The sequence below is a fragment of the Lathyrus oleraceus genome, chromosome 7 (genome assembly GCF_024323335.1).
Source record: "Lathyrus oleraceus cultivar Zhongwan6 chromosome 7, CAAS_Psat_ZW6_1.0, whole genome shotgun sequence".
Taxonomy (NCBI): Eukaryota; Viridiplantae; Streptophyta; class Magnoliopsida; order Fabales; family Fabaceae; genus Lathyrus; species Lathyrus oleraceus.
In genome coordinates this window covers 316,595,262-316,607,045 of record NC_066585.1, presented here as the reverse complement: position 1 = coordinate 316,607,045, position 11,784 = coordinate 316,595,262, and the positions used below count along the sequence as shown (strand labels likewise).

The window sequence follows — 11,784 nt, the reverse complement described above, 5'->3', positions numbered from 1 at the left end:
TCCTTCCTTCGAATTTTTCGATCATGCCATTTTTTTGTTTGTTCTTTATAAAATTTGGCATTCTCGTAAGCTTGACTCCTAAATTCTTCCAACTCATGGAGTTGAAGGATTCTGGAATCTCCCGCTTTTTTCAGATCATAATTCAGAAATTTTGACTCCCACAATGCTTTGTGTTCCAACTCTAGAGACAAATGACAAGCTTTTCCATAAACTAACTAATACAGAGACATACCTATTGGTGTTTTAAATGCGGTTTTGTATGCCCATAATGCATCATCCAACTTGGTTTCCCAATCCTTCCTGGAGGAGTTCACAGTCTTTTCTAGTATTTGCTTGAGTTCCCGATTAGAAACTTCCTCTTGGTCACTGGTCTGAGGATGGTAAGGAGTAGCAATTTTATTGTACTTCTTAAGCATATTTTCCATGAGGTGATTTAGGAAATGTGTCCCTTTATCGCTTATCAATGCTCTCAGTACCCCAAACCTCGAAAAGATGTTAGCCTTCAGAAACTTAACCACCACGTTAGCATCATTAGTAGGCAAGGCCACAACTTCTACCCATTTAGATACATAATCCACAACCACTAAAATGTAATTCTTTATAAACGACGGTGGAAATGGTCCCATAAAATCTATTCCCTATACATCAAACAACTCTACCTCCAACATGACATTCTGAGGCATCTGATTTCTCTTTGAAATGTTACCTGTTCTCTGACATCTGTTACATTCATTAACTATGCAATGGGCATCTTTGAAAAGTGTAGTCCAATACAACCCATACTGGATGGCTTTTGCTGCTATCCTATCCCCACTAAAATGTCCTCCATTTTCGGAGTCATGGCACACTTTTAGGGCCTCCCGTTGTTCTTCCTCCGGGGCACATCTTTGAACCATCCAGTCTATTCCTTTTTTGTACAAGAATGGGTCATCCTAGAAATACAACCTGCAATCATGCACAATTTTTTTTTGTTTGTTATAATTAAAATCATAAGGGATTACACCACCTACATAGTCTGCAAACCATGGAACGCCAGTAATAGGTAAGGTTTTTTTTTTGGCATTTGACACTTAGAAAATAAAACATGACATGCATTATGAAAAAAAGAATCTTAATACTCTTGTTTGGAAAATTATATTTTATGGAAATAATGATTTATTCAAATTTAAATAAGACTTTTATTGAAAAAATAATAATTTATGGTTATAAAGGATTTTTTTGTTCAAATTGTTATAAAGGAATTTAAGTTTTAATAAAAAAATTTACACGTTTTATAAGTTGGGTAAAAATATGGTTGGTTGACATGGACGAATAAAAAAACATCGTTATTGGTTTCTTTTGAATAAAATTTGGATAATAATATGAATAAAAAACATCGTTATAAGTTGGATAATAATATGAATATCATTTAATAAACTATATATTAAAACAAATTTTTAAATAACTTAGAATATTTGAAGATTTTTGTGGAACAGTTAAAAAAATCATTGAAAAGTTATTCAAATTGGAAAGTTTAGATATTTATCGTATGTTATGATTTGAAAATATTTATCTTTTGGCAAACAATTTTTTTGAACTATTTAGTGTGAGAAATAATTATGAACATTTTAAAAAATTGTGATTTAGAATTAGTTTATCAAAATAGGATTTCTTTTGATCTTTTGTCTTGGAACCTTAAACTAGTCGACGATATTTTCTATTATGGAAGGTAATTGATATAATTTTAAAAAATGTTTAATTTTTCTGCTATCAATTTGTAAAATTAGAATTTAATGAAAATTATGAATTTTTTTTGTCAAAAAATAAAACAAACATTTAAAATTTTGAAAGTTAACGTCCTACAATTATCCTATTCAGTTGGAAAAGGTTATTGTTATTATTTTGTGGTATTTATATTACTATAGTGATTTAATATAAAATCAAATAGTTAGAACAGTCTCCTATCTATAATAAATTATAATTTTGAATTTTTTATTCTTTAAAAAGTAAATTGAAAATTAAAAAAAACGAATAGGAGAATGTCAGTTTGGGCACTAGTAACAATAAATAAGATTTATGATAATCCAAGTTCTAATACAAATTTAAACATTTGAAATAAATGACATAATTAAAATACAAATTATGACATATTATTAATTTATAGTATTTATAGATAGATCAAGAACCATACACCTGATGTTGTAAGAAACGAAGAGATGTATCACTCAAGTTTATGTATGATAACACTTATTATAACAACAACTTGATTGAGAACATTGGCATTTTTTGGCACCATAGGACTACCATGATAAGGAGGTTCATCGGGACCACTTCCATTTAGACAATCATAAATATAATATGTTATACGATCTGCAGCACGAAACATCTCTTCATATTCTCTAATCTTCAACATGTCACGAAAATAATCAATACTATGGATAATCTTCTCAAAGAAACTTAAACATTTCTTATAGGGAATTTGTGCCTCAACATCCCTACCAGTTTGTGCGATTAACCGTTGGATTAGAATGATGGTGTTGGTAGTGTTGGAACGAGCCACATCAAGAGTGTATTGTGCAAGACTGTCAAGATCTTGACCTACACCACCAGGCTTTGAATTCAGAAGATTTGTACAGAATGAAACATTATTTGTTTGTTTGCAAATAGCATCCACGTCCACAACTTTGATTGTATAGGAGCATGTAACTGAAACAAGAAAAATCACCGCAAAGAAAGAGAAACGTATCATCTTAAAGTTTGTCCCAATTCTATTCATGTATTGAAAACAAAAGTAGAGTATATAATATACCATTAAAATTCTTAGTCATTTTATTTTATTTTATTCTATTTAATTCAATGAATTCAAACATTGACTGAAATATATATTAATCATTCTTTAAATTATTATCAATATTTGAAAACTATGTATTTAAGGAAAAAAATTGAATTTATTGATCGAGAAAAAAGTGAGTTGATGTTCAATAATGATTTTTTTTCAAATATAATATATTAAAGGAGATAATTTCTTTACCCATAATAAAAAATTGGATAGTGTATTTTCAACCAATCATATTATACTTTATAATTTTATCATATTTAATTATTTATTAAATAGTATAATTTTTTTTTTCAAAGCATTTTACATTAAGGGTAATCTTACTCAATTTTTTGAGGTAGGTAAATAAAAATTTATAGTAATTTTAATCTTATATTAATATTGCTCTATGATTGGTAAAACATCTATGTTTTTTTAAAAATGAAAAATACATATTAAAAATAATTAATAGTTGATATTTCCTATAAAACTTTATAGAATAATTAATAGTTAATATTTCATAGAAAATAAGAACTCCATCTTTGGAGAGACTTAAAACCTTTTTCTTTTTCTTTATGATTAATTAAATTTAATGCTATTAATATAATATTTCTCTTTTATTTACTTTCTCCTTCTTGTTTATATTAATTGTTACTATTACTATAATGGTAGTAAAAATTGGATCAAAAAGATAAGTTCAATCGATTAAAATCAAATAAACCTATCAAAATCAATGGCCTATGGATTTCTCTATATTCTCCTACTCCTTAATCACAAAATATTATCAAAAATTCATTTCTAAATTTAGAAGGAATATATACTTGAGTAAAATTCCAGCATTAGGATATCAGGCAAACAATGTGCGAAGAATTCTTCCCTGCTGCATACACTATCCAATATTTTTCGAGGAATATTTTTTTCATCCTCATCCCCACAGTATCCACTAATATTGAATTTTAAAAAAAAAATTACTCATTCATAAAACCTGTAACATTACTATTTTTTTTACTTTTTTCCTTTTTAGAAAAACACATATATTTTACATTGTTTTTTTAAAATTAAAGACACGTCTTACATCAATAAAAAAAAATACAAAAACACTTGTTATTTCTAATATTTTTATTTCTGTCAAAAAATAAATATCCAACAAAATTTATTGCTACCATACATAATTAAACAAAATATCATAATAAAATATCTCTAATTCATATATATATATATATATATATATATATATATATATATATATATATATATATATATATATATATATATATATATATATATATATATATATATATATATATATATATATATATATATAATATATATATATATATATATATATATATATATATATATATATGAAGCGTATGCAACGAGAACTAATAAATATGTGAAAAATGAGAACTATTAATAACAATTGTTAGATTTAATTTACGTGTAAGATTTAAAAACTCCATATCAAGATCATCTAATTGACGTGTAAGATTTAATTGTTGTGTTGCAATCAAAAAACAAGTGATTTAGGGATTCTAGATTGTTACAAAAGTTGCACTGACCATCAGTGTTAATGTCGATTTTTTTAATTATGTCTTTTGTCGATAGACGTTTGATGACTTCTCAGCAAGTGTATCGATAATGTCAAAGTAATAAAAAAATTCTAATCCACAAGGAATGTCTCCAAACAAGACAAAACGTCTGTAATTTATAAAAACTAGTAAAAATGGGGATTTTTCGAGTTTCAGGAAAAAAGTAAATAAACGAGAAAACAATGTCACAAAAGCGGTCAAGTTGTGTTGTAGAATCACGTATTCCTCTATTGTTAAATTTTCATACCCTATATGAATAATCTAATCAATATAACCTCACAGTGAATTAACAAAATCGTTATAGCCAATCCCTCACAAAATAACTCACTAACCACTACTTGAAGCTTTCTATTCCTAGTTTGTCACCATAAGTAGGGTTAAACGATATACATAACGTTAAATCTCTATGCCATTACTCAGGGTCTCATATCCCTATTCAACCAGCATAAGTACAACATTGCCATAGGCCTAACACATAGACTAATGGTCAGTATTTCCTATGTGCCTAAAATCATATTAAATAAGTATTTGCTCGAATTTCACTTGTTTTCACATGGCATCGGGTTCCATGACTTGAGAGGTTTCCACACCAAAGTTGACTTCCATTTGGGCCTTAGTATGTTGCATAACATGTTACAAGTCAATAGAGAACAAATTCTGATAAATTGGAACCTTGGTGATTCAATTTGCAAATTATGGCTGACATGGTTTGACTTGTGCATCATGACATTTTCTAATTTTTGAACTAAGGCCAAATGAAATTGGCTTGTGCATTTTGCATGAATTTCGTGCCAAATGTTAATTTCCATGTCCTTGATTAAATGTAAAAGGAATCAGGTCAAAAAGAGTTGTGGTTTGGAAATAGAAATATGGTAAAGTGATGGTCTTGGTCATGTTGTTAGGGCATGCTAGGCACATTGGACCAGCTTGGCCAATGCAAAAATTGAGATGATTTCCCAATAAATTAGGTCTTGAACCTAGAAACAAAGTTTAAGAGGGACTCAATTAGGACATTTTCCTCAAATAAGATCTTGAAAAACTTGCAAGATGAAAAAGTTATTGACTTTGGACTAAATCATAGGACATTCTTGCCAAAATGTGACCAACCAACTTGACCTAGAAATGCCACTTTGTGATTTCTTGATTTTTAAGGCACAATGGTGGATGTTTGAAGCCCAAATGATCATATCATGATGTAAAATGAGGCTTAGAGATTTGTGGTTTGGTTTTATACCATGTTCATAGGTGAATCCAATGCCTTGAAAGTTCACAAACCATGACCAAACCAAATGACTTGTAACATGAATTGAATGAGTGTTTGAATGGTGAACTATGGTTGAATTTGACTTGAGTTGATGCTAAATGAATGATGATATGATAGGATTATCAAATGAAACAAGTCCATGGACAAAGGATTCCCAAACTAGGGTTTATTGAATCACAAGTTTCATGATGAACCATGGTTAGACAAATTAGGGTTTGATGTATAAGGGATGTATTAAGATGATTCAAAGTATCGGGGTATGAACAAAATTTGAATTTTAGGGGTCCTCAATGACATGGTTAAGATTCAAGGTGAACCATGACTTGTACAAGCCAATGAGGGTCAAGTGCTAGGGTTGAGATCCTTGGGTGAACAGTAGAGTCTTCATGTATCTTCAATGGGGACTCACCATTCAATTTGGGTTTTGAGAGTGAGTGAGATGAATTAAAGGATCCTCTATGCTTGTAGGGATGCTTGAGGATAAAGATTAGGGTCAAGATGGCCTGGGCACAGCTCAATGTGATCAGTGGGTCTTGAGGCTTCATAGATGAACCCCGTGCCTTTAGTTTGTGGAACATTGTGGATCATTAGGTACAAATGCTTATGAGATGATATGTATAAGATGTATGCTCATGAATTAGGATTATGGAAAGTGATGCGGAGGTAGGGTAAATTTGAGAGTATGAAAATAAGCTATCGCAATCGGCAGTCGAACAAGATCGGGCCACGAGCGTTGCTGGAACAAACTTGTAGCCTTACATTTTCTCATATGATGGATGCTCTGATGTTAAGCTCACCACGGTTGAAAAGAATGACATAGATTCGGGATGATTTAGCCTGTCATATAATTGATAAAGTGGATTGGTGTTTTTGGTATAACTCTTTTATTCTTCCACTATTACCCTTAAATAAATTTCAGGTTAGAATTTGTATTTGTTTATACCCATGCTAATAATAACCGTGTAATGTATTTGAATAATTCTTCCTAATAATTTGCTTCACTTTGTGCTGCCTTTTATTGTTTCCAAAGGAAAAGGGAAAAGTAAGAACAAAACCCAAAGATAAGAAGTTTTGAAATCAAAACTAATAAAATGTCAGATAATACAGATAAGGGGGTTGGTTACGTAGAGGGAAGGTATTAGCATCCAAAGTATCCTAGATACTTCTAGGGAGCCCTTATTCGTGTGCAAGTGTTTTTAGTTGGAAAATATGTTTTCTAAAAAAGATTGAGGGGATGAGAAAATAATTCATTAATTATAATTTTGTGTTTGATAAGACATTTGGTCTTATGCCTACGTACCAACATTAAAACGAGGGATCAAAACCTCGTAGTTCGTGGTAAAAATTTCAAAGAAAATGGGTGGATTTATGTTAACAAAAGCTTGAAGATCTTTTGTTATCATAGGGAGAATACTCAACCAAACATCCACCAATAATGAGTGTTTTACAATATTTAAGAGGGATGGCTCAAACTTGGATTCAGTCAACCAGTATACCACTAGATCCTAATAAATGGAAAGACCTATAATCAAAATATCATTGAAATGGAAGAATTATATCTCAACCAAAGATAAATCAAATCTAAATGCTCTCATTTGAAAAAGTTAAAAGAAAAAGGCACAAAATGGCCAAAAGTATTAGATGAGATTGTTAGTTCTTTTTGTTTTTTGAGAATAAGGTCAATATCGTCAAGTTTATTTATAAGTTTGATTTAAGAAAATGTTTTGAAAATCAATGGTATAAGGCCAAAGTTTCTACTCAATAAAAGAAGTCTAAGTTGAAAACACAAGCAAAGAAGCTTTTGAAATGAGGGAGAGATTTTGAAATTAAAGAAGTGGGAGGAGATGAAGGGCTTATCCTAGACAAAATTTTAAAAGTTTAGAGTTGAAAAGATCTGACCAATGAGATGCAATCCACAAGACAATAATGTTAGATAGAAACCCATTTCCTTTGGACTATTGAGCAACCAACAAGCATAACCATCCAAGCAATCAATATGAAGATCAAAGACATCAAATAAAGATAGCAAAAACATCCAAGCAAGAAACTCTAAAAGCAAGCAGCCTTCAGTGTCTTCAAATGTATCAGGTGAAATATTCCTTGTGGCAAACTCATAGAAACAATCATCATATATAAACAACAAGATCAAAATAACAGCTTAAGCAGAGAGATAAAATAACAAGTAAACCAAAGGAGATGTTCTAGGCTTGTATCAGATGAATGGCATTGGCCAAGAGAAGTCTCAAATAATGGCATTGGAAAAGTCCTCATAACATAAGGAAGTTTCCTATTATAAGTCCAAAAGTTCAGATCAAGTCCAGGGCAGAGGTCCAATAGTCCACCAATATATTTTTAGGGTTTTTGTTGTTATTAGGTATTTTAAAGTCCTAAGACCACAAACAAAACAAAATCACAAGCACAATATGATACAAGCACAAGATAAGGCTCAAGTGAGTAAAGTAAAAATGAGTGAAACATAAACAAATTGCATAAAATATAAATGGCAATGAATGATAAACTGCATAATTTTAAATTGCATTAAAATAAAGTCAAGACAAAAGGTAATAGTCATTGTTAGTGGAAAAATAAAATTATTTTAATTCATTTTTTGGAGAACACTCAACCATCCACTCATAAGCATGAAGACATGAACCAAGACATCATCTATGAGAAGGGCTCCAACTTGGATAAATCAACAAGTATGTCACTAGCTCTCACAAATGGAAAAAAGGTTAAGTATTCGCACAATACCATGAGGAATGGGAGACTTATAATCTTACTGACAAAAATGCTATGCCTTTTTGGACATATTAGCTCTATGTTAAACAACCGTAATTGAACTTATATAGAAGTCACAACTATCTGAGGCCAGACAATGAAAATATTGGTGTTAATGCAGGCTAGAGACATGGTACAAAGAACCATACTCCTAAAGCATACCACACACAAAAAATAAAATTGGATGAACCTATCTCAATCAGGCTCATGTTGCTTCATCTGCCATAAGGTCATTGATGAATCAACTAACATTTGATATTTGAGAGGTCATTGGTCAGTGAAGGGTTGGGGAAAAAGGAGATGAATATGAGAAGAAATAAATGGATCAAGGGAAGAATTTCATCGGATTAATACTATCCATTCATCTTGAGGGATGAAGTTTACACTTAATCAACCCCCTAAATCCAATAGTATTGATCAAATGGAAGTTCAAATCAACCATAATCAAGACCAAACAGAAGATGAAACATCACAAGATCAATCAAATAGCTCAACATAATATTTAAACAATTAATCAAATAAAATCAATTTTAAAATGAATAAAAAATGCACTTTGAAAGGGAAAAACCTCAAATCCTTTCAAATCACGAAATAAATGGCCAAGGAATTTATCCTATGTCAAACAAGATCAAAGGACCTTAGACAAAAATTTTGAGAATTTTTGGCAAATCATAAGTATTTAAAATTAATTAAAAACAAGTCAAAACTATTAATTCACAAAAAATATAAAATCTAATCCAAAAAATGATTTTAATTCAAAATATGGAAGAGAAAATTATTTAGAGATTTTTGACGAAAGTCTCATTTTTTTTTAAAGATTAAAATTGAAATTATTATGAATTAACATGAAAATGGTATCTAAAATATTTATTGGAAAATTGAATTAACCAAGGAGCATGTAACTGAAACAAAAAAAGATCACCACAAAGAAAGAGAAACGTATCATTTTAAAGTTTGTCTCAATTCTATTCATGAATTGAAAACAAAAGTAGAGTATATAATATAATTCTTAGTCATTTAATTCTATTTAATTCTATTTAATTCAATAAATCCAATTGCAAAGAATTATATAAAGTATCTTAATTCAAACCTTGACCGAAACACATCCTATTAATCATTCTTTAAATTATTATCAATATTTGAAAACTATGTATTTAAGGGAAAAAACTGAATTTATTGATCGAAAAAAAGTGAATTGATATTCAATAATGATTTTTTTTTCAAATATAATATATTAAAGGAGACAACTTCTTTACCCAGCATAAAAAATTGGATAATGTATTCTCAATCAATCACATTATACTATTTTTTTTTTGTTTTTAACATTTTATATTAAGGGTAATCTTACTCAATTTTTAAGGTAGGTAAATAAAAAAGTGAATCTTATATTAATATTATTTTATGATTGGTAAAACATCTATCTTTTTTTAAAATGAAACATACATATTAAAAAATAATTAATAGTTGATATTTCCCATAAAACTATATAGAGTAATTAATAGTTAATATTTCATACAAAATGAGAACTCCATCTTGGGAGACACATAAAACCTTTCTCTTTTTCTTTACTATTAATTAAATTTAATGCTATTTACTTTCTCCTTCTTGTTTATATTAATTATTATGATTATTATAATGGTAATAAAAACTGGATTAAACAGATCAATTCAATCGATTAAACCAAATATTACAACAATATTCGCCCCAAACAACCACCAAAGTCGGCTAATTATTAAGCAAGTATAAAATCAGATAAACCTATCAAAATCAACGGCTTTATGAGCTGTCCCCGATTGAACTGGATTTCTCTATATTCTCCTCCTCCTTAATCACAAAATATTATCAAAAATTCATTTCTAAATTTAGAAGAAATATATACTTGAGTTAAATTTCAGCATTAGGATGTCAACCGGGTAAGAAATGTGCGGAGAATACTTGTCACAAGATATGTCATTTGAGAATACTGCATGGGCGTTTAATGGGCAAGCTGTGGCATTATTCTCAACCTCAGACCAATCTGTTTTCTATCGGTGTGGAATTTCCGGCTACCAAGACAGTTTGTGCCCCGACTCCGGTCGCCAATACTATAGGGAATGTATAATCCGCGGCAGTGCGGAATTTATATTTGACAGAGCCGCTGCGGTGTTTCAGTACTGTCAAATATTGGTTAGAAAGGGGTCAACCAACCAGAACCCCATCACGGCCCAAGGTGGACCACGCCGTAACGAAACAACCTTTGGTTTCACCTTCCAGTTTTGCAACATCTCAGTTGATTTGGATCTTATTCCATACATTGGCTCGATTCGGACGTATCTGGGAAGGCCATGGCAGAATTACTCCAGAACCATCTTCATGGAATGTCAAATAAATGAGGTCGTAGATCCTGAAGGATGGCTGAAGTGGGGTGGAACCGACCATGCTCAATCTCCACTTTTCTATGCGGAGTATAAGAATCATGGGTTAGGAGCTGGAGTACAGAAACGGGTTAAGTGGCCAGGGTACCATGTTTTTACTCATCCTAAACAGGCTTTAAACTTCACGGTTGCGCATTTGATTTCTGGATATTATTGGTTACCATCCACCGGGATACCTTTCACTCCTTACTTTGGAGTTGGAGGTGGAAATAATAGCAAAGGGAAATGATGAGAATGAGAATTATCTTTGCAGAAAAACATATCTATCTATGTAGTTTTTCTTTTCATTAGGTTCTAGTTTGTTTCAAAATCTGTTAGGCTTTGAAGGTTAATTATGCAATTACAATTGCTATATAGTTTAAGTGTTAGGTCAATTATGCAATTACAATTGCTATATAGTTTAAGTGTTAAGGTTAATTATGTTAGATAATCGGGTATGATAATCCTGGATAACTTCGAAGAATCGTGTTCGTACACTTTCCGAACAAAGTATTTCGACCCTATTCTTGCCTGGGTTCACGAAATCTTTGTGGGGATAATTCTTGAAGAACAATTTGTTTCTGGCAAAGAGAAAGGTTCAGGAATGTAGAGAGAAAGTTTGGTTTCGTTATCCGTTTAAACTGAGGCCAAATGACTCCTTATATAGGAGATCAATAATAGAAACTGAAAAGACGCAACTGTTCAGAAACGGTTACGTCGGTTGGGAAAGGGTTCAACTGTTCAAAAGAAAATTTCGAACGGGGCGCTGCCCCGCACCCCGCCAGGGGCTTCGCCCCTTGGAACCCCGTTTCAATTATTCGCATTCAATTATACGTTGGCTCGACGAGCGTGCACTCCGCACTACTCCTAACTCGTTTCCAAGCTTTAACGCATAATTGCATCGCCCTATAGTAAATCACATTACTACTAAAATACATTGATGATATTAAAATCACCAACAAA

General features: G+C 30.9%; 2 protein-coding genes across 2 annotated transcripts; one reads left to right on the top strand and one right to left on the bottom strand.

Moving 5' to 3' along the window:
• Window positions 1-2,107: 2,107 nt before the first annotated feature.
• On the bottom strand, window positions 2,108-2,785 carry LOC127106440 (pectinesterase inhibitor 2). Its single transcript, XM_051043733.1, has one exon. The coding sequence runs from the start codon at window positions 2,753-2,755 to the stop codon at window positions 2,201-2,203; it is 555 nt and encodes a 184-aa protein (XP_050899690.1). The 5' UTR covers window positions 2,756-2,785; the 3' UTR covers window positions 2,108-2,200.
• Window positions 2,786-10,196: 7,411 nt separating this feature from the next.
• LOC127106439 (probable pectinesterase/pectinesterase inhibitor 44) lies at window positions 10,197-11,399 on the top strand. The gene has a single exon (XM_051043732.1). The coding sequence runs from the start codon at window positions 10,349-10,351 to the stop codon at window positions 11,069-11,071; it is 723 nt and encodes a 240-aa protein (XP_050899689.1). The 5' UTR covers window positions 10,197-10,348; the 3' UTR covers window positions 11,072-11,399.
• Window positions 11,400-11,784: the final 385 nt, after the last annotated feature.